The sequence below is a fragment of the Plasmodium chabaudi genome, assembly GCF_900002335.3.
Source record: "Plasmodium chabaudi chabaudi strain AS genome assembly, chromosome: 13".
Lineage (NCBI taxonomy): Eukaryota > Apicomplexa > Aconoidasida > Haemosporida > Plasmodiidae > Plasmodium > Plasmodium chabaudi.
The window spans coordinates 826946-850870 of NC_030113.2; the positions used below are offsets into that span (position 1 = coordinate 826946).

At 23.7% G+C, this 23925-nt stretch overlaps 9 protein-coding genes across 9 annotated transcripts; 5 read left to right on the top strand and 4 right to left on the bottom strand.

Moving 5' to 3' along the window:
• Positions 1 to 1547: 1547 nt before the first annotated feature.
• On the top strand, positions 1548 to 4430 carry PCHAS_1321300 (SNF1-related serine/threonine protein kinase KIN, putative; the record flags this gene model as incomplete). The annotated part of the gene is made up of 1 exon (XM_731630.2): positions 1548 to 4430. One exon carries the CDS (start codon positions 1548 to 1550, stop codon positions 4428 to 4430), a length of 2883 nt encoding a protein of 960 aa, XP_736723.2.
• A 1781-nt stretch (positions 4431 to 6211) lies between these two features.
• PCHAS_1321400 (aminopeptidase P, putative) lies at positions 6212 to 8515 on the top strand (the record flags this gene model as incomplete). The annotated part of the gene is made up of 1 exon (XM_738702.2): positions 6212 to 8515. One exon carries the CDS (start codon positions 6212 to 6214, stop codon positions 8513 to 8515), a length of 2304 nt encoding a protein of 767 aa, XP_743795.2.
• A 1237-nt stretch (positions 8516 to 9752) lies between these two features.
• On the top strand, positions 9753 to 10235 carry PCHAS_1321500 (iron sulfur cluster assembly protein, putative; the record flags this gene model as incomplete). Its single annotated transcript, XM_738703.1, has 1 exon — positions 9753 to 10235. One exon carries the CDS (start codon positions 9753 to 9755, stop codon positions 10233 to 10235), a length of 483 nt encoding a protein of 160 aa, XP_743796.1.
• An 854-nt stretch (positions 10236 to 11089) lies between these two features.
• Positions 11090 to 11791, bottom strand: PCHAS_1321600 (mitochondrial ribosomal protein S11 precursor, putative; the record flags this gene model as incomplete). The annotated part of the gene is made up of 1 exon (XM_740674.2): positions 11090 to 11791. One exon carries the CDS (start codon positions 11789 to 11791, stop codon positions 11090 to 11092), a length of 702 nt encoding a protein of 233 aa, XP_745767.2.
• A 1224-nt stretch (positions 11792 to 13015) lies between these two features.
• Positions 13016 to 14434, top strand: PCHAS_1321700 (6-phosphogluconate dehydrogenase, decarboxylating, putative; the record flags this gene model as incomplete). Its single annotated transcript, XM_016799191.1, has 1 exon — positions 13016 to 14434. One exon carries the CDS (start codon positions 13016 to 13018, stop codon positions 14432 to 14434), a length of 1419 nt encoding a protein of 472 aa, XP_016654517.1.
• Positions 14435 to 15592: 1158 nt separating this feature from the next.
• PCHAS_1321800 (conserved Plasmodium protein, unknown function) lies at positions 15593 to 16111 on the top strand (the record flags this gene model as incomplete). Its single annotated transcript, XM_740676.1, has 1 exon — positions 15593 to 16111. One exon carries the CDS (start codon positions 15593 to 15595, stop codon positions 16109 to 16111), a length of 519 nt encoding a protein of 172 aa, XP_745769.1.
• Positions 16112 to 17089: 978 nt separating this feature from the next.
• Positions 17090 to 17551, bottom strand: PCHAS_1321900 (conserved protein, unknown function; the record flags this gene model as incomplete). Its single annotated transcript, XM_740673.1, has 1 exon — positions 17090 to 17551. The coding sequence occupies one exon, from the start codon at positions 17549 to 17551 to the stop codon at positions 17090 to 17092; it is 462 nt and encodes a 153-aa protein (XP_745766.1).
• A 1229-nt stretch (positions 17552 to 18780) lies between these two features.
• PCHAS_1322000 (protein phosphatase PPM3, putative) lies at positions 18781 to 21302 on the bottom strand (the record flags this gene model as incomplete). The annotated part of the gene is made up of 9 exons (XM_016799192.1): positions 18781 to 19452; positions 19556 to 19725; positions 19898 to 19963; positions 20094 to 20123; positions 20382 to 20450; positions 20543 to 20598; positions 20739 to 20759; positions 20856 to 20899; positions 21195 to 21302. 9 exons carry the CDS (start codon positions 21300 to 21302, stop codon positions 18781 to 18783), a joined length of 1236 nt encoding a protein of 411 aa, XP_016654518.1.
• A 1388-nt stretch (positions 21303 to 22690) lies between these two features.
• Positions 22691 to 23501, bottom strand: PCHAS_1322100 (protein tyrosine phosphatase, putative; the record flags this gene model as incomplete). The annotated part of the gene is made up of 3 exons (XM_016799193.1): positions 22691 to 22888; positions 23033 to 23087; positions 23239 to 23501. 3 exons carry the CDS (start codon positions 23499 to 23501, stop codon positions 22691 to 22693), a joined length of 516 nt encoding a protein of 171 aa, XP_016654519.1.
• Positions 23502 to 23925: the final 424 nt, after the last annotated feature.

Sequence of the window (23925 nt, forward strand, 5' to 3'; positions counted from 1 at the left end):
TTTATGTATAAAAAATTAGTATATACAGTTTATTATTTTTTATTTCTTTCATATCAGTTATACTTATTTTTAGCCGTTGTATTAAATATTTTTTTTGATGTGTATTTTACTGTTGTCATATATTCTTTGATAATATATTTTTTTAAATGCAATACAAGAAATTTATAAATGGTAAAAAATTATGGTATATATATGAATTTTATTAAATTTCCATTTTTTTCTTTTAATATGTATATTATATTCTACTATTAAAAAATATATATAATTTTTTGCGATATTATGGTTTATAATAATCTCAGTTTTTCCATTTTTTTTGTAGTGTTTTAGTTCTCTTATTAAATACAATAATGACTTACATTATATTAGTGGCATAATTATTCAAATTCAAAATTGGCTTATGATATAGGGTCACAATTTTATTCCATGTAAAATAATAATAGCATATAAAATGCTACTTGAACTTCTTTTTCCATAATTTATGCAATAGGAATATATTATATATTAGTAAAAAATGGGAGGCTTAATTTGCCTATGTTTCTCTTTTTATAGAAATTAAAATAAGCTTATTATTTTTTGACAAGTATAAGATTTTAATTCTAGTATTTCGCTGTATTTTCATTCCTATTATATATATATTTTATCTTCTCTTATATTGGAATATAAATTATATATTTCCTCCCTCCTACACACATATATATGCTTTCTCTTTTTCTCATTGTATATAAGTCATGTTAATAAAAAATTGGCTATTAAAATATTCGCTTATATAATAGATTATCGCAAAATAAATACTAAAATATATATAAATGTAGGAGGAAAAATATATAACCATAAATTATATAATAAGACATGTTATAAATAGGAAAATAGTATGTAATATGTATGTTCATATAATGTTCTCGGTGAATATCATATAATTAGTTTGGGTTATAAGCTTACTAGTATATCAATATAATTTTTGTCGCTTCACATTCTTACACTATAAATTCTTATATTTTGTGTTTCGTTTATTTAATTGTTTTTTTTTGCGAAGCATTATAAATTTAAAGATACAATTTATTTGCATAAAATATAAGCCCGCAACCACAGTACAAAAAAGCAGAATATCCTTTCCAAAAATTAATTAAAAAAATATATTATTTCACTAGATATTTAAAATTGCTATTTTATTTTGTTCTAAATTTATACTAATTGTGCATGCTTAAATCCTTGTTAGATCAGACAGCATAATTTGTATATTCAAATAAAATTTTCCAAAAACCCAAAACAAAAAAGTAATTAAAATATCATATTAAAGAAAGGAACATGACAACTCATATTTCTTCAAAATTGTTGTTTATTTATTTGGTATTCGATATGTGTATGTATAAATAAATATATTTTTTTAATGGTATTCTTCCTCTTATTGTATCAAATTTGGAGGAAAATAAATATAAATTTCTCTCATAAATAGTATACATGCACACATATATAAATGCATGTTTGGATCCTATGTAAAATTGAAATACCTTGCAACTTTATTATCAAACTTTAGAAAGTTGTAAAATATGATAAATATTGGCAATGCTATTAAAAAGACATATTTGCCTAAGAAAGAAAAAAAACATGCCTCTGAAATTTTGCTAAGTAAACATAAAATAGAAAATAATATTTTTTGTAGGAACAATAAACTTCAAAAAGGCCATCTAGAAATAAAGAATAAAAATAGAAATATAAGGCACCAATTTCAACCTGCAAAAGCTAATAAAACACATAGTATTAATAAAATAAACAATGAAGGTTTGCATATGAATGCTAAATTAAAAGAAAAAAATACAAATAATATATTAATAGGTTCTAATGTTACTACAACACATTTTAACAATACCCCTATTACTAGTAAAGCCCCGAAATGCGCGTCTAAAAAAAGAATATGCAAACACATTCCTATAGATAAAAAATTAAATCCCAATAAAGAAAAATTAAAATCATATGCAAATGATGCACAAGGCAATTTTGGAAACTCTCCCCAATTTTTAAGAGAATTTGAAAAAATAAAAAGAAATTCTCCAATTGAACATGGTAATATGCATAAAAATGTAGGAAAAGGTAAAAGGAATGAAATATATAAGACCAAGAAAAATTGTCAAAGCTTACAAAATAATCCTAATAGTGAAATTTTTCAAAATAGTAGAAGCCATTATATAGATGGTATTTTTCATAAAATCGAAAAATTAAAAAGGGATAACTATCCTATTATGGCACCATCAAATTTTAAAAATAAATTAACCATCAACCATTCATTAAAATATAAATATACCGAGGAATGGAATGAGGAAGAAAACAAAAATAATAATAATGTACAAGGGTATGAATTTGAAAAAGACGAAAAAAATAGTTCTAATAAAGATGCCTATTCAAGATATAAAAAAAGAAAAAACAATCAAAATGAAAAATATGATCAAAAGTTAACACTAAGTAATATAATATTGAAAAAAAAATGGATTAGTTCAGATATTATTGAAAGAATTATATCCGAAAATAGTCAACCTGATGGACAGATAAAAAAAAGTTCAAATGAAAATATTCCAAAAAATGATACCCCAATAATAGAAGTTTCACAATGGAAAAGATTTCCTGATGAGATATCCCAATCGAGGGACCCTCTCATAGAAACATCTAATTTTGAAAAACCATTACACGGACCAACAAAATGTGCCGATTCCTCCAACTTCTCCTGCAAATTATCAGACAAATTTTCCGAGACAATTTCAACAAAATTAGAGTGGGATGAAAATGAAAATTTGAAAAATGAGGATACTATGAAAAACAAGAACGAATTAAACAAGGTTGAAGAACATGATTATACAATTCGAAATACTTCAACCACGACTACATATAGACAATATAAAATAATAATCGTAAAAAGCAATAACATAGAAGTAGGAAACTACATAATAATAAAAAATATAGGGAAAGGTACATTTGGAAAAGTGTGTCTAGGAATGCATACATATACATATGAAATAGTTGCAATAAAAATATTAAATAAGAAAAAATTATTACGTATAATTAGTTATGATAAAATATTAAGGGAAATAAAAATCCATAAAAAAATAAATCATAATCATATATGTCGTTTTTATGAAGTACATGAAAATAAAAATAATATATATATGATATTAGAATATTTAGGAAATGGAGATTTGCTAGCATATATATGTAAAAATAATAATATAAATGAAAACATTGCGAAAAGGATATTATACCAATTAATAAGTGCTATAGAATATTTACATAAAATAAATATAGTACATAGAGATTTAAAACCAGAAAATATATTATTGGATCATAATAATAATATTAAATTAATCGATTTTGGTTTATCAACAATATATAGTAAAAACAATTTTTTACAAACATCATGTGGATCCCCTTTTTATACGCCTCCAGAAATATTATTAGGAAAGAAATACAATCCTGAATTAACAGATGTTTGGTCTTTAGGTATAATCCTTTTTTTGTTACTCAATAAAAAATTACCATTTAATCATAATGATATAAACAAATTATTTCAACAAATTATAAAAGGGTTAATGCAATTCGAACCGTATGTGTCTATAAATGCAAAAAATCTTATTCAAAACATGCTCAATGTAAATTGTAAAAATAGATATAATTTAAATCAGATCAAAAATCATATTTGGTTTTCTAACTATAATGCTAAAAAGGATGTGTACTTAAATTGCAATCAAGCATGCAATTTAATGGATTGTAATACTTGCATATATATACATATAATTAAAGACAGTAAATATTATAACAATTTTTTAATTAATAGAGTGAATAAAATATACAACTTAGATAAATATATGATATTAAAAGAATTAAAAAATGAAGAACAAAATTGTATTAAAACAACATATTATCTTTTGTTGAACAAAATGGTTAAAATTTTATCAAAAACTAATTACTTATATTCGCACTATATTTTTATAAAAAAAGAAACAGATTCAGAAATCTTAATTTCTGATGATGGTTCTCGATCCATTAGTCTAAAAGACAATAATGAGTTCCCTAATTTTATACCATTTAATAATTTTGATAACTTAGGAACTTTCGATTTTTTGGATCTTTCAAAAATTAAAAATCATGCTAATCAAATGAAAAATCAAAGCAATGGAATTAGTGGAAATGTAGAACAAATTAATACACACAGTTTATTACTAATGCAACGAAAAGAAAAATATAGTCCATTACATATAAATAAAACACAAGCACCAACAAATTGCTACCATTATAAACAACCCAAATGTAGATTAATAAAAAATCAAAGAAAAGCTTCGTTATTTTCTGGCAAACAAGTTAGTAGCAACTATCCTAAAAAATGTATTACTAACCCCGATAAAGTGCTTAAAGAAAATGTTGATAAAAAAATTAACAAAAAATAGCATTACACACTTTTCTTTTTGCATTATAAAATTAGTAAGCATGTGAAATTATCAAATAAAACTGCAACCCAAGACTAAATTTTATCATATTAAACAAAATTTAAATATTTTTCCCTACTAATCCAATGATTATATTTTTAGAATTAAAAGAAATTATATAATTCTTAAACACCCAAATCAATAGTAATATAAGTTTTCCTTTTTAATAAGCCATACACATATGTATATGACTATCTTTTCTCATTGGAACATACGAAAAACAACAGTAGATATCGCATTATGAAAATTATATTTTTTTTATTCCCTTTTTTTGGCATAAATATTTCATTCATTTTTCATTATTATTATTATTGTAATTATTTGTAACAAACCATATGAATAAAAATTAGGAGCATTATTTGTAATATTCTTTATTCGTTTTATATATACATTTTTCAATATTAAACTCGAATTTTTTTTACACTATTCACTTCTTCATATTCAATAAATAGTAATGATAAATATATTCTAAATCGATAAAAATTGCCAATAATAAATATATGCTTATAATTGTAGCGCTAAAAAGGTGTATATACTAAATATTATTAGGCTAAATGTTAAAGGCCTAATATATAAAGGTATCTTTTTATTTCTAATATTTAAAAAAACACTGTAAAGTGCTATAAAATTAGCATAAACCCCAAGCACAATGATAATCAAAACAATGCTAATTTTGGATACCATACAAATTATATATATATTATATATATGCCCGTAGTATGAGAATAAATGCTATGCATAAGGGCTGAATAAAACTAGAAATAAAAAATATAAGCATTACATAATATTAATATAAAACTGTTATACCCATTAGAAAAAATATATTAGATACATGTATATGTATATATATTATTTCTTTATATTTTTTGTGCTTATAAGGTAAAACTTCCTTAGTCTCGGTATTTAAAATTGGTTTTCAAGTAAATGCTAAAAATATTCCGTTCATTATATAAAGGCATATAAACTATTATATTTATTTATTACATATAAAATACCATATTTCTTTAGAATTTATTATATTATCAATATATAAATAATATGCCAGCCCAATACCATCATATATTGCGCTCCGTTACGTAATAATTTATGTACATTATTTCCTAGAAACATTTAATTTAAAAAGGCAGCAATTAAATATTTATTATATTAGGCAATATCATATTAGATATCATCATTATTTTTTTTTTATTTATTTAGCTTTTAGCATTTTACTAAATTTATAATTTATTCGCCCCTTAAATTCTCCCTTTCGACCTCTATTATACCTACTGTATAATAAGATGATATATGCATAATTAATTTTTTCGTATAGGGAAAAAAAAACTATGATTTTTAGATTTTCAAAAATAAAAATATTTATATAGTAAAAAAAGATTTACATAAAAAATTAGAAATATATTTTATCCTTAATTTAGTTATTACAAATAATTATTTGCTATACATATTTAATTATATATATGATATAAGAAATATGGAAAAATAATTAGTTATAATTAAAAATATATGTTTATTCAGTATGTTTATATATAAAATTTGAAAAAAATATATATATATTTACAGTATATGCAAAAGGGTTTGTGTGGGTTTACAAAAAAACTTTTTAAAAACCACATAAAATATAATTCGTATATGCATATAATATATGCCCGTATGTAATAATGTATATACATAATTTAATTTTCTTATTGTTTTGCTTTTAAAAAATTAATTTATAGTTTTATATATATATATTTTTTTTAAATATGCGTATAAATTCGCTTATATATGCTAATTTGTTGTTTACGGCTATCCATGCAAATTTCTTTACCAAAGGAAATAAGGCAAATTACGTATCAGCTTATATAAACACACTCCATCGTCATAATAATAATGATAACAAGCACAATACAGAAGATAGCAACAAAATAAATGTTACTAACACAGGAAAATCTCAAGACCAATTAAACAACTATTTTTCTAGAAGATTTTATACTATTCAAAACAAAAATCAATATTTAAGAGAAGGAAAGAGGAGCTCAACGGACGATAATTTAACCAACTACAATATGGAATCTTCTAATGAACAAAACAATCAAATGATGGGTGGGGATTCGTATAAAGAGAGACTTCAAAAGTTGAAAAAATATATGGGTGATCATAATATTGATGTTTATATCCTAATAAATAGTGATGCACACAATTCTGAAATTATAAATGATCAAGATAAAAAAATTTATTATCTAACTAATTATAGTGGTGCTGATGGAATATTAATATTAACAAAAGACCAACAAATAATATATGTAAATGCTTTATATGAATTACAAGCTACTAAAGAATTAGATACAAAATTCTTTGATCTTAAAATTGGTAGAATAACAAACAAAGATGAAATTTTTCAAACAATTGCTGATCTTGAATTTAATACTATTGCTTTTGATGGAAAAAATACAAGCGTTTCTTTTTATGAAAAACTAAAAAATAAATTAAAATTTCAATACCCTGATAAACAAATTCAAGAAAAATTCATATATAAAGATTCTATTAATAAAATTGTTAAAGATAAAAATATTAATTTATATGTATTAGAATCACCATTAGTTACTGTACCAAACGATAATGTAAATAAAAAGCCAGTATTTATATATGATAGAGAATTTGGTGGCGCTTGTGCTGCACAAAAAATTCAAGAAGCTTCTGATTTTTTTGACGAAAACCCTGATGTAGATTCTATGCTACTTTCTGAACTCGATGAAATAGCTTACTTGTTAAATTTAAGAGGTTATGATTACGTATACTCTCCTTTATTTTATTCCTACGTATATCTTAAATACAATAGAGAGAAAGGGAGAATTGATGAAATCATTTTATTCGCTAAAACTGAAAATATTAAAGAAAATGTATTGGCCCATTTAGATAGAATACATGTAAAGCTTATGGATTATGACTCCGTTGTTTCATTTTTAACAAAAAATGTCTCAACCAAAACCGCAAACATCACAAGGTATAATGAAAATAACCTTCTTCTAAGCAGCTTACAGGGAAATAGCAATCCACGATATGATATATCTCTAAGTCCACATATCAACTTAATGGTATATATGCTTTTTAACAAAGAAAAAGTTTTATTGAAAAAATCACCAATTGTAGATATGAAAGCAGTTAAAAATTATGTAGAAATGGACAGCATTAAAGAAGCTCATGTTTTAGATGGTTTAGCTTTATTACAATTTTTCCACTGGTGTGATGAGAAAAGAAAAACTAAAGAATTATTTAAGGAAACAGAAATATCTTTAAGAAACAAAATCGACTATTTTAGATCAACCAAAAAGAATTTTATATTCCCATCTTTCTCAACTATATCAGCTATAGGTCCTAACTCTGCTGTTATTCATTATGAATCTACAGAAGAAACTAATGCTAAAATCACACCAAGTATTTATTTACTAGACTCTGGAGGACAATATTTATATGGAACAACAGACGTAACAAGAACAACCCATTTTGGTGAACCAAATGCTGATGAAAAAAAATTATATACCTTAGTTTTAAAAGGACATTTAAGCTTAAGAAAAGTTATCTTTGCTAGCTATACTAATTCAATGGCTTTAGATTTCTTAGCACGTCAACCATTATATAATCATTTTCTAGATTATAATCATGGAACTGGTCATGGTGTTGGTATATGCCTAAATGTACATGAAGGTGGATGCTCTATTTCCCCAGCTGCTGGAACACCATTAAAAGAAAGTATGGTACTTTCTAATGAACCAGGATATTATTGGGCAGACCACTTTGGTATTAGAATTGAAAATATGCAATTTGTAGTCACTAAAAAACAAACAGATGATACCACATTTTTAACTTTTAATGATTTAACGCTTTACCCATATGAAAAGAAATTATTAGACTATTCTTTATTAACCCCTCAAGAAATTGCAGATATTAACGAATACCACTTAACAATTAGAAATACTTTATTACCAAGAATCAAAGAAAATCCATCAGAATATGATAAAGGAGTAGAACAATATTTGATGGAAATAACCGAACCAATTTCACATTAAGTAGTAGAATTTCGTATATATGTATTTAATTAAGTTAATTCGCTACATATATGCACTTTTTTTTTCATATATTTCTACTAATTGTGTTTAGAATGTTTGTGGATGTCCATGTGTCATTTGCGTTTTTTGATTCAAGTGAAATATATGTTGTGTTATTATATGCCTGATTACATTGGCATTGTAATAAATATAAGCTATATGTAATGTAGGTACTGTTTTTTTACCGTTTTTTAAACTTTTGGTTTTAAATATTCGTAGTTTTTTATAATCATAAGAAAGATTTTATATGATTATACCGTAAAACTTATCATCACGAAAGTGATAATTCAAAACAAATTTTTGCCAAGCAAAATAAGGAATATATCCATTAACTTGCATTGTTAAAAAAGCGCAAAGTAGTCATATATCCATAAAATTGGAATATTTAATTTTTAATTCTTAATTGTACTAATTATATATACATTTGATATTGTTCTTCTTTGTCTAGCTTTGGCTTTATTCAAATTATTTTTCATTTTTTTATAAATTATGGGAAAATAATTAATACATGCATATATATTTTAACAAAAGATGAAAATTTTACAATAACTCGCCTTAACGTAATTACATAGACATAAAGCATTTATACATATTTTTTTCCATATAATTTTTTTAAAATAACTAACATTAAAATTGTCATATATTTTTACTGCTTTTTTAAATATATATAATTTATTAGGATGCTAATTTTTTTTGTGCATGGGGCTATGCATATATAATTTTTTTTTTTAAACTTAAGATTGTTTGGGATTCATTTTATAAATTATGTATTCATATTTATGAATATTTATATTTTTATTAAATGCTATATTGTTGTTATTATATAAAAAAATAAATGATATAATATTATATAACTAAATTAATGTTTTATTTGATAATTTTACCGTTTTACGTCTTAAACTCAAAAATATTTATGTACAAATATAATATATTTTTATATTTTTCATCATTCTTATTAACTGTAAATTTGTTTAATCATAAATAAATAGCCAAAGAGAAAATAAAGCAAAATGATAAAAAAACAAAACTCGAATTTGTTGGCAAATTGTTTTTTAACAAAAAATTATACATATAGCATTTTTAAATGCGTATAAAGCATATACATATTCTCATATATTTTTTATATCAATCCAAATATATACAAGGATTATTTTCAATTTGTTTGGATATTACATATATTTTTTTTTGTTTGTAAAAAATGAATAGAAGATTGCTTAATCAGTGTTTTCAAAAGAGTAGAAGCTCCTCATATATAAATGTCTTAATAAATAACACAAATAACTGCTATCAATTATGTTGCCGTAATTACAGTGATAATGTAAAAGACCATTTTAATAAACCAAGAAATGTTGGATCATTTGACAAAAATGAAAAAAATGTCGGAACATCGATTGTTGGTAAAGCTTCATGTGGTGATGTTATAAAGTTGCAATTAAAAATTGAGGATGACGTGATAAAAGATGCTCGTTTTATGGCATTTGGATGTGGGTCAGCTATTGCTAGTAGTTCATATGCAACTGAATTGATAAAAGGGAAAACAATTGATGAAGCTTTAAAAATTAAAAATAATGATATTGCTTCTCACTTGAATTTACCACCTGTCAAAATTCACTGTAGTTTATTAGCTGAGGATGCTATAAAACATGCCATTAAAAATTATAGAGAAAAAGTTATAAATTGATAGATACCAAATGTATAATTAAGTTAATTGAATTAAGTATCAAGATCCAAGAGATTAATATAAAAGGAATCAATCAATGGGTAACAAGGTTCGGGAAATATAAGTCCATAATATTTCTCGTTACAGAAAGTGAAACTTTGAAATAATTCCTCTTAGCATATAAAAATAGAAAGATTGCTCACTACATACAAACAAGTATGGGCATATGCATAATAATAAAGACAGAATGGGAAAATAAAATACTATTAACCCAAAATTTTGAAAAAAACGAAAAATGGACACATAATAATATATATATTTTTGTTTTTATCTTTTAATTGATATTTATATAACACTATGAAAAAGTATTATAGCAGTTTCTTCAATTTTTTATTATTTTACTTTTTTTTATGACATTTGTATGATCATATAATATACCATTATATCCCCATTATATACAAGGGATATTCCTATTAACCATTTTTTTATGTACCATATATAATTTGAAGTAATAATTATAGCTTATTATTTTTTATTAATTTTTTCTACATATTTTTACCTTTACAAATGTATAATATTAACTTTTAAAACAATATTTTAATAAAATAAAAAATATTTTTAGTTTACTTTAAATGGTGGAATATACACAAAAAATGCATTAAATGTGCAAATTAGAAAACTCTTTATGACATATATGTTTAAGTAAATATAATGAAAAAAATCGAATATACATAATGCATATGTATTAACTAAACAAAGAAAAAGAACAAAACAAAAATATTAACATGAATATATATGTGTACAACTTTCTATGTTATCCATTATATATTACTAATAGTATAACAGTAGAAAGAATATACACTACTACGTAATACTTAGACACGTCGCCTCTTTCGAGGTTTTGATGCATTTAATCCACATTTTGGTAATCGGGGTTCATGGATTATTTGAGTTATGTTTAAGTTGTTTGCATACATAGCTTGTAAAACTGTTTCAACTCTCATGATTCTTCTAAATTTAATATCAATCGAAAAAATTCCAAGTCTTTTGCATTTTTTAGCGATATTTTCTCCTATCCTATATGCACATCTTTCACTTTGTTGTAAAGATTTAGTAAATCCAACATTTCCGGCAAAAGAATTAAATATTGTTTTATAATTTTTACTTTTATTTAAAACTTGTATATGTACATTATTTTTAGATGTCGTAATAACAGCTCGAAAAGAATCAGTTGGTTCTATTATTAAATTATTTTTATCTCTATCTATATTATGAAACTCTTCTCTATCACCAAATAATTTATATTTTCTTTTATGACCTTGACAATTTTTAAGGGTTTCTCTTGTTATATTTTTTTTTTTTTTATCTTGTTTTTTTACAACCTCCTTCAAATTTGTAATAGCATTTACTGCTTCTTCTGATAAGGTTGTAAATTTTCTATATCTATCATTATTTGTTTTTAAATTGTTCATAAAGCATATTCCTTTTACTACATTTTCTTTTGGTGCTATAAAAGTTTTGAAAAGTTCATTTCTCAAAAATATTTTCTTATTAAATTGTATCATAGAGCTAAGCATTGTATATTTAAGGCATTGTTATTTTTATTTTTTATATCTAAAATATTAATTGTATATACAAAAAAAAATATTGTAGATATACATATATGTGTATTATACATACATATGAAAAGTATGTACGTCAAATAATGTTCTGTTCGATATTCACATATTTTCTATTTACTTGAATTTCAAGTTTTTATCATTTATAAATAGTAAGAATATATATTACTTTCTTCCTTTCTTTTTGTACGTATATTTGGATGTACGTCAAAAATATATTAGATTAGGAAATTTCCCTTTAAAAATATATTCAATACAATAACGAAAAAATAAACTATACAATCATATATATTGTGTGCAGTTTAACATATAGTTAGAAGATAAAATATATTTTTATCAATGTGCCACGACTGCTTAAGCCCATATTTGTCCCTTATAATTTTTCCTATATAATTTTTGTTCGTATATATTTTATTTATTCTTGTGTACTCGGATATTACTCGCCACTTTTGTATTCCTTATTTTTTTCTCTTTTCGGTAATGCATATTGAAAAATGTTTCTACATATAATATCCCTTGTTATATTATTAAAAAAAAAATAATAAATAAAAATCATTCAATCAATTTAATTTTTATTCAAAACCAATATAAGCATATTATTTTTATTTACTGATAATTTTATGATAGGCAATATCATAGAAGAGGGTAAATAAAATATCAAAAATACTCCAACAATAAAAATAGGAGAAAGAAGGCTAAAATTAACTCAGCATTTATAATTGATTTTGTTTCCCTTTGTAAAAATTAAAGGTACTACTAATAATAATTATGTGTTAAATAAAAAATAGCAACTGTAAATATATAGTCACGGATCTATTGTATATTTATGCATACATAGAATACTTGGAGTGATTTACAAATGATATGAAATGCGTTCATGTATTTTATCCTGAATGTTTATAATTTGACTAGCCTATATACTCGAAGATATACACATGCACATACCAATTCACCATTCCCTTCTTTTTTAACAATCCTTTTAGATAACCTCTCTTGAATATATATATAATTCAGACGAATCCCAAGGCATTGGCCAAATAATTAAATAGCATTATATTGGAAAATTTATATATTTAAAAATACATCACACAATAATATTGTGTACTTACAGATATCTACCAAAACCAATTTGTAGCTTTTCTTGCTCTTTCTCTTTCTTTTCTTTCTCCTTTTTTGTGAAAAATGACGGACGATTGCGATATTGGTCTCATTGGACTTGCTGTTATGGGTCAAAACCTCAGCATGAACATCGCTAGTAACGGATTTAAAATAGGAGTATACAATAGAACTTATGAAAGAACAACTGAAACATTAAAGAGAGCCAAGGAAGAAAATTTAGTAATTTATGGATATAAAACATTAGAAGAGTTAATAAAGAATTTAAAAAAACCTCGAAAAATTATATTATTAATAAAAGCAGGACCTGCAGTTGACGAAAATATAAATAATATATTAAAATATTATGAAAAAGGTGATATAATAATAGATGGAGGTAATGAATGGTATTTAAATTCAGAAAAAAGAATAAAAATATGCGCTGAAAAACATGTAGAATATTTAGCTATGGGAGTTAGTGGTGGTGAAGCAGGGGCACGATATGGTTGTTCTTTTATGCCTGGAGGATCAAAATATGCATATGATCATGTAGAAGAAATATTAAAAAAATGTTCTGCTAAAGTTAATACATCACCATGTGTTACATATATAGGTTCGGGATCATCAGGAAATTATGTTAAGATGGTACATAATGGCATAGAATATGGTGATATGCAATTAATATCAGAAAGTTATTTTATTATGAAACATATATTAAAATATGATAATAAAAAGTTGGCGGAAGTATTTAAAAAATGGAATGAAGGCATATTAAATTCTTATTTAATTGAAATAACATCAAAAATATTAGATAAAAAAGATGATTTAACAGATAATCATTTAGTAGATGTTATATTGGATGTAGCTGGTGCTAAAGGAACAGGAAAATGGACTATGCTCGAATCTATTGAAAGAGGTATTCCTTGCCCAACTATTTGTGCTGCATTAGATGCCCGTAATTTAAGTGCTTACAAAGAATTAAGAATACATGCAAATAATAATTTTTCTAATGAAATAAAAATTAATAATACAAATGAAGATCTAACAAATTTTGAAAATGATCTACTAAATGCTTTGTATTGTTGTAAAATTATTTCATACACCCAAGGGTTATTTTTATTAAAACAAGTCTCAAAAGAAATGAATTGGAACTTAAATTTAGGAGAAATATCAAGAATATGGAGAGGTGGATGTATTATAAGAGCTATTTTTCTAGACCGTATAACTAATGCATATAAAAATAATAGTGCTTTAGAATTATTGTTTATGGATAAAGAATTTTCCGACGAAATGAAAAATAAATTACCATCCTTAAGAAAAATTGTAAACATAGCTGTACAATGCTCTATTCCTATCCCTGCATTTTCTGCAAGTTTAGCCTATTTTCAAATGATATCATCTCAGCATTTACCCCTTAATTTAGTCCAAGCACAAAGAGATTTTTTTGGATCACACACATATAAGAGGACTGACAGAGATGGTGATTATCATACTCAATGGGAATAAATAATATTTCTATCATAAAATATTTTCAAATGAATAATACTCGATAAACAATATACACATATGTGAATTCATATCAAAATGGAGGGGGAAAAAAACAATATACCAGTGATCATGTATCATTCATTTATTCTCTTGGATTTTGAATTGTCCCTAATTTTTATAGAATACTAATTTTCTTATTCTTATATAAAATATTTTTTGAGCTTTTCATGCATATGTAAATATGTGTATGTATTTGTATACATGTTAATAAACATAATATATTCACTTTTTTAAAGAAAATATTTTATCTATTGAACTTTTTTTTTCATTAAGTGAAAGAAATAATTAATATTCTCCTGAAACAAATGAGTATTATTGTTGTCCTCTATTGCTTTATCATTTGCATGATTGTTGTATTTTATTTTATTGAAATGTTATTGAAACTATATTCATATTAGACATACTCTTGCTAATATAACAAAAAATATAATTTCATTGTAAAAATTACAAGAAAATAAAATAAAGGCATAAATCCTAAATATTTTATTATCATATTAAATCGAATTATGTGTGCTTTTTAAGTAAAGAATAATGTAGAATATATAAAAATAAATAGTAATAAGCATTCCATATATATCTTCATCATATACACTATCCTTTTTGTGTGTGCGGCTAAATTATTTAGATGAATAATAATTAGAGCAAGACTTGTGGCGTATGCTTTCTTACCTCTATTGGGTGCATTCAATCGAATAAATATGTGCATTGAAATTAATTTGCTTAAGTATAACGTGAGTAAACGCGTAAATTATTCTTCAATTCAATTTGGATTTGCAAGTGTGCGTACATCCAGTTTGGTGCTATAATCTTCAGCATATATATATTCAAAAATAAATGTAAAAAGATTAATTTTTTAGTAATAACATGAATTTTTTTAACTTTTTCTTTTTGTACAAATATATAGTAATTATCTGTGTTCTTTGTTTCCTCAAATTTTCATGATTTGTGAAAATTAAATAAAAATTCACACAGCATCGTAAGTATTTATACATAACTACTATTTCATTTATCTTGAAAAATAAATTTTATTTCAGATATTTTGTCAAATATATATATTTATTATTTGCTTTGTCTTTTCAAAAATTTGCACTATATCATTATTATTACTTTTTTAAAATGGATAATTTATTATATTACATTATGCTGCAAAATAACAGCGTACAGCCTATAATTGTAAAGCAACCATCTGCTATAATAATACATACTCAACCTAAACCCCCAATCACTTTAGATTTACCACCACAAAATATAATTTTAAAAAATGATGAACCAAGACCAATAATAGTTAGACAACAAAATCCAAATGTAATCATTCAAAAATCTCAAAATGAGTTTTATGACAATAATAATATTTCAATAGGGGACTACAACAAATTTAATGGATTAAATCTAAATAATATAAATACAAATAGTATAATGGAATATGGTATTAATCAAAACCAAAATAATTTAGATACTATAAAATTAAATGACCACGTTGATGCCCCATATCTATATAATAATGGGCAATTTTTTGATTATGAAAATAAACCAATACCTATAAATAATATGCATTATAATAATATTCCTTTAAATAACGATAATAATTATTCACCTTACAATAATTTCCAATACTCAAATAATAACACAGGGTGAATTATCTCTAAATACAAACAATAGGATTGAGTACCTTAATTGCATGTCTTTCTGTGAAAGCAAACGATTATATTCATTGCAAATGTGGTACGTTTATTTGTGTGTACATTCGAAGGAAAATGAAATTAAGCGTATTCATAGGTAAATAAAAGATATATAAGCAAGTGCACCTTTTCTACAAATAAAGACAAGTTTTTGTTCATAGCATAGACATCTGGATGATCCACAAAAATGACATTATTTTATAAGCATAAATATATGCTAAATATATATTCCAAGAAAACATAATTTTTTGAGAAAATAAAATTGTTTAGAAGAATTGAAGAATTACAATCAAAATATATTAAATTTTTATATACATTGAGGATATACATACTCTTTTGTTTTTGTGTAAAAGAATAAATGATATTTTTGATTTAATAAAATAAAAACATATTAAATTGTTATTTTTGTGCTATTTTTATTAGTTTCATGCTATTTTCGTTTAACATGTTCATATTTATTTTTTTATATAAGATGATATATCATCAAACTGTTTTAAGCATTAAACTTTTACGTATAAAATGCTAATTTGTTGTTTTATAAAGTAATATTGGTTAAATATCTTGTTTGCACAAGGTATTAATTTGTTTAGGAGTAATACTATATACACATGTATATTTACATTGCCATTAATATATTTTTAAATAATTTTACTATACCTCAAAATGCCATATTTACATCACGCACAAAAAGGCAAAAAAACAAAAAAATAACGAAAAAAAATACCATAGGAACCCACTAAATAAAAATTAAATATATCTACAAATATATATGCAACAACTAATACAAATGCACATATTTTTTTCATAAAATATGGAAAAATAAATGAAATTTCCATATTATTATGAAACAAAATTTTCTATTATATATTTATAAAATCAATATTAATTAGCATGATTATTATTAGGGATATTCCATTACACCCGTATTTTATTCTTAGATTTGTTGGATATTTTTGTTCAAGTTTGCCATAACATGTCTATTTTGATCTACTAATACTGTGTCTTGACATGCATCAATACCTTGCATATAACTTGGAGGTGCTTCGTTTTTGACGACTACATTTGGATTTGATTGTTTAACAAAAACAGATGTAGGTGGATTGTTCTTGACGACAATATTAGAAGGTGGTTGACTAAGAACCATTGCTGGTTGAGACTCATTTTGAACAACTACTGTAGTAGGCATTTGCACCAATATTGGAGAAGGTAATAACTGATTTTTGACATATACAGGTGGTAATGACTCGAAAAATATAGGATGATTGTATTGTTGTACGTTTTCTGAATATGTTTGTGGAAATACTACATTTTGATTAGGAACATACATTTGAAATTGCTGCATTGGGGCCACATTCATTTTATTATCCATTTGTGTTACGAAATTGAAAGGTTGCATCGTGAAAAATAGTTTAATAAAAAACGAAAAACAATAAATGAGGATCTATAAATATTTAGATAAATAAAAATTATCTATATAAATAAGCAATATTATTTTCCCTTGGAATATATGCAATTTTAAAAATTGTTCTGATATTATTATATTTAAAATAATAAACAAAATTTATAAATATAAATAGAAAATATTTTAAAATATATTTCACAACAACAATAATGATATAAGATAATAAAATAAAAAAACGAAAGAAAAATATATATTTCTATAAAATTTATTTCACAGTGATTTAGATTATAATTAATATAATAAAAAACAAACACATGTGTATCGTGTGTAATTCGGTATAAATATATTATGAAAATGTATTGCTATATTGCAGCAAATGAGCAATGTAGCTATATTATATTTTTTTTTTATTTAATTAATATAGCTATATATTTTTATTTAGTAATATAAATTATGTACACGTCATACAAATTTGTAGAAATACACACTTTACAAACCTATATTTTTTTTAACAGCTGTCTAGCAAAAATAAATAATGAGTAATTAATATTAATTGTTCAGAAAATTCATATTCCAAAAAACGCTAGTTTATAAATAAGTGTGTATATACACACACCAAGCTATGTATATGTAAAGATATAATATATATATCGCATAAAAAACATAAGCTTTCTTGTTAATTATGCATAATTTCCGTCATACACATTATTTATATTTTAAAAATATGCATTTTTTTAGCATAGACAGATTTTTAATTGTGTATCAAATAAGTATTATGTTGACAATTTTTATTAAATCCATAGTTTTAAGGCATGAAAAAGTAAAAATAACAAAAATAATTTATAATTCACGAAATTGATGAAATAAGAAACGGTAATAAAGTTTTAGTAAGTCGAATAATACGATAAAGCCTTAAAAAAAGGATAAAAATATTGGAACAATACAAATTTTTATGGTGTAATAAATGAATTATTTCCGTTATAAGAGTTATAAGAACTAAAAATTAAAAAGAAGGATAAATACGAATATTTTCATATTCATTAATAAATAAATTGGTAATGGCCATAATAATTTTATTAATTAATAATATATTCAATCAAGTGGGATATACACATAACGTGTAATCACCTACATAAATATATCTATGCAGATAGACGTCAAAGATATGCGGATAATACTATAGAACCAAATACGTAATACATTTATTTTTATGTTTTTCCTTTTCAATAACTGGACATCTTTTGGGTTTTGTCATATTCTCTAAAGAAGTCTCTCATTCTATAGAAACCAATTTGATCCATTTTATTAAAAACGGTACTTCGAATAAAATCTTCATGCAGGATAGGTATAGTTAAATTTTTAATATTTTTTTTATATCTTCTGTTTAATATAATGTGTGTACTTTTGTTTTCTCGTATTTTTTTTAAATATGGCCCGATGTAACAATACTTTTGATTAACTTCGCTGCAGTTTGCCATTAATGTGTTAATAATACATTTGTTCTTTATATGATATTTATTCAAAAAATTTTCATAAAATTCATATTTTGAAATATGCTCATTAGGTATATAAATACCTGGAATTATTTTTTCTCTAAAATAAAAAATGTCCTTTTTATCATTAAAAAATTTAACAATTTGAATTGTTATATTATCTTTCGACCCAGATAATAACGCATAGTCTAAAATATTAATTACTGCGTCACTTAATGCATATTTATTTACACTTTCATAACTGAATTTTGCTACATCATTCCACGACAGCATTTCAAATACACCATCACAACCTAAAAATAATATATCACCTGCATTTCCATAATATATTCTTATGTCAGGCACACATGTCATCATAGTTTCATGAATATTCTCTGGGGCAATTAAATTCTTTTTATAATTCTAAAAAGATAAAAATAACACAATATTACATAAGTGAGAAATTAAAAAAATAAAAGAAAATTTCATTTCTATTTTATTTATATTGGCTTATTTCTTCACTTACTTTGTCTCCAAATGATCTTGAAACACCAATATATCCAAGTACCCTTCCATTCGCGACAAATCCCCCAGTTTTATCTATTCTTTCCCTTTCCTTTACATTATAAGGCTTATGGTCTTCACTTAAAGAAATAAACGATCCATCATTTTTTATTAGCATTGCTCTAGAATCTCCTTCAGTAAGTTAATATTAAATAATAAAAACGAAGAAAATTATAAAATAATGAAAAAAATATAATGAACAGATAGTAAGAGAACAACATTTTAAAATCAAATTATATATGTAATATTTAATACAAATGGATTAAAAAACATGGCGTACAAATTTAAAAGTCTTTATTGGTACCTAAATTACAAATATAAAGTTTAAACATATCGCTCCCATATATTTTCTCGATGATCGCAATTATTGCTAAAAAAATAACATAAATTCATTCTATATTGTATTTTTGTATACAATTCCAGTTTTAAGTTTTATTAGAATATGATATTATACATATTATAACATTATATGTACCCATTTATCTATCTATTCCTTATACCTGTTGAACCACTGTTGGAAAAGCTACTCTCTGCGTTAAACAAATTAAAAAAATGAACATAAAATATATATTAAAATGTGATCATAAAAATATATTTACTATTGTATGCATATTCTTTCGTGTCTACTAGTAATTGCATAGTAGAACAATTCTGCAGCATTAATGAATAATTTTACCACAATAACATAAACAATTTGATTAATCGATGAAGATGCAAAGAATTATTTCAATATGTGCAAATATATTATATTTTTCGAATATATTTTTTTCAATTAAATTTGTACTGACGTAAAATTTCTCTATCCATTTGAATGCAAGCTTTTGTTATGTTCTCAACGTCTAAAGATTTGCAGTTGCCTGAAGGGAAGAGAAAATTTGTATTTTATATAAATCCCAAAATTAGTGCATATATATATTCTTTTATTAACTCAATTTAGCTTTATCCATACCTATAAAATTGGCCGCATTTCGAGCGCAAAATAAAGCTGTGTCTTTTCCTACATGCCTTAAATTATTTATAAAATAAAATCGTGAGTTATTGCCAAATTTTCATATTCTTCTAAGAAATGACAGCATAGTATATTTATATTTATGTATCAAATCTAACTTTCCTATAATATTAATATTATTTATAATCAGGTTTACCCATCAAATATAGTGCACATCCTTCATTAAAAAAAAATTATAAATTTAAATATATTAGTGTATATATTAAAACAATAAAAAATAGTACTGTGTTAAATAATCGTTTTTCGATTTTACCTGCATGATTCGAAATTTTTGAGAGATGCTAATATGACTGTTGCCTAAGAATGTAAATATACATAGGTATCATATTTCCATTTAGTATACTGTATGTTATATTGAGAACACCGATCAAGATGGAAATGCATGACCCACTAACTAATCATGTTATTCTTTCTATAACTTATTGGACAGAGACATTCTTGCAAATTATATTAGTGAAATACTCATGTATAAAACATTTTCATTTAAATATGCATATATTGGAATAAATATATTATAAATAATAATAAAAGTTGTATGCAAATATAAGTAAACAAATAGAGAGAAAAAAAAGGATATATATATTTATTTTACATCCTCATCAGTGGATCGACGTCCTTGCATACTTCCAGCACAGGCATGAGTATACCAGCTAACGACTTCAGAAACTTCTTTTGCGCTTATCAATTTGGTCTTATTCATAATTATACTTTTTTTTTAAATAAATATGTCTTTTTTCATAAAATGGCATATTTGTATATTTAAAAAGAGAAAAAAAAACATAAATAAAAAAAAGGTAAAGAAAATAAAATTAAAGAAGAGATTAAAAAAGGAATATACACATGCATTAATTAAAATTACCTATTTCTTAACACATGTGACAAGGAACATTATTTATTTTTTTTAATAAATATTGCATGCATTATTTCTACAGTGGAACATTTTTTAAAATGTAATAAAAAATTTCAAACTGTGGAATTACCCATAATTCTCAAACTCGAGAGAAAAAACAAAGGATTTCTATATTTTCATTTTTTCCACACATGTATATATGTATATTTCATATGAATAAAAATTTTATTTTATGCAAAATTTTCAAAAGGACAATTTCATTTAAAAAATAAAAAAAAAAATTTTATATAGACAAGTATTAAAATTATGCCCCCCTTTTACAAGCGGGTTTACATAAATTTTATATGCATATTTATATTATCCTGTATTTATGCTAAACTGAAGAGAGTGAATAATAAATTACGTCCATATTTTTAGTGTGTTTTTTATGTATAATTTCATTCGAAAAAAAAATACACACCTGTGTTATAATTGTATTGTAATAAAATTGTTTAATGCTAAAAAGAGACATAAAAGTAAATAGACAAAATTAAAATAATAATCTATCTTGAAACCAAATTTGTATTACTAATTAATCACTTATATATAAGCTACTTATTCTTAATAAGACAAAAAAGTAATACTTTTTTAAAGTACCTTGTGAATACATGCAGGTATTGCTACATATATTTACACCTTAAAAATTAAATAGTACATAATATATTTAACTAATTGAAACTGTTATTAATTTATTATAACCATTTATTTAAGTTAAAATAAATTCCTATTATGAAATATATTGAAACCTTCGAAATACTTATATTTAAAAAAACATATATATTTTTTTTCTATAATTGTTAATTCACCAATTTAAAAATGTTGTAAAATATGTAAAAGGTTTTAAGTCTTATAGAGAAAATAATAAGAATAAATATTATATACACAGATATAAATGTATTAACAATATTTATTTTGTTTGTATTTTTATGAAAATCGACATCGCTAAACAAAATGTATAATTAATTTCATTATATTTTTTTACATTTAATAAGTAGCAGTATATTTATTATGCATATACATATATGTGTGTGTATTGGCTTAATTTAAAAAATTGTTGCATTCTCTTTTTTTTGGTATTCAAACAGAATGTTGTAAATAACCATAATAATATTAAAAAATAAGAATATGTGCTATTTTGTAAATAAAACCCAATCAAATATTCTGTTGTTTATTCTTTTATGTAATTTTATGGGCATATACTATTCAGGACTAAAATCTATTATAGCATTATTATAGCACATATCAGAAACATACCAATCCGCATATTTTTTTGAGCAAAAGGTGATTTTATTTTTTATACTTTCTTCGTAATTACACAGTTGTTCGGCAAACCCAATATTTGGGCATATATTTTTTTTGCTCATTAAAAAACGAAAAGCTTCATTTAAAAAATAGTTCTATAAAAAAGGAAATGCACACATATAAGATGGGCTATATTATAAAGGGTATAACATCAAAAGCGATTTCTCTTTTTCGGTATTCTCTTTCGATATATATGCAGTTTTTCATTATCAAAATTTATAGTAATAAACAAAATTTACCCGTTTTCCTATCAAATATGCTAATACTATTGTTGGTGATCTACTTATTCCATGACTATGAGATAAAAAAAAAATATGATACATAATTTTCAATATATTTTGCCACCAATTTATGCATTTACTTTCATATTTCGAATACAATTTCTTATTCTTATGAGTCCTCGAAAATTACTAAAATCATGACATATGCACACTTATGTAAATACCTGCACGTAACGATGACTGGTTGATTTTGGGTAACAAAAGAATGAATAAAATTGTTGGATTCATCAAAATATTTGGATATTTGCTCTAATCCCATATCTTCGAGATTAATTCGTAAACCATCATATCCTTTGGGTATTTTATCTTGTGGGTATTCTAAATATGTACAACAAACAACTAATGCTTTTATATTATATTTTTTAAGATCTAAAGCCTTTATGTCATTCAGTTTACCCATGTATAAAAATGGCAATATTTGTATCATTTATGTTGATGAGAAAAATATACTATATGTAATATAACAAACCTATGAGCACATATAATATGAATATGAGATATAGTTTATGTGCTTACATTTATCTCAGCAATGTAAATATATTACAAGAATATTTATACTTACTTTTTTTTTATGTATACTAAACTTTGTATATATTTAGTCTATATATATATAATATAAGTATATATGCTTATTTCAGAAAAAAATGAAAAATCTTTTCAACTATTCGAAAATTTCATTTATATAGTATGGTAAAAAAATATAATTTTTTCTTAATAATTAAACAAATTATATATTATATACATGAGACACCTCCGAAATGTATACTTTATTCAAAAGAATATTTAATAATTTTTTAGCTATATAAATACAAGCCTATAGTAAATAATTCCAATATAAAAATATGGAGTGG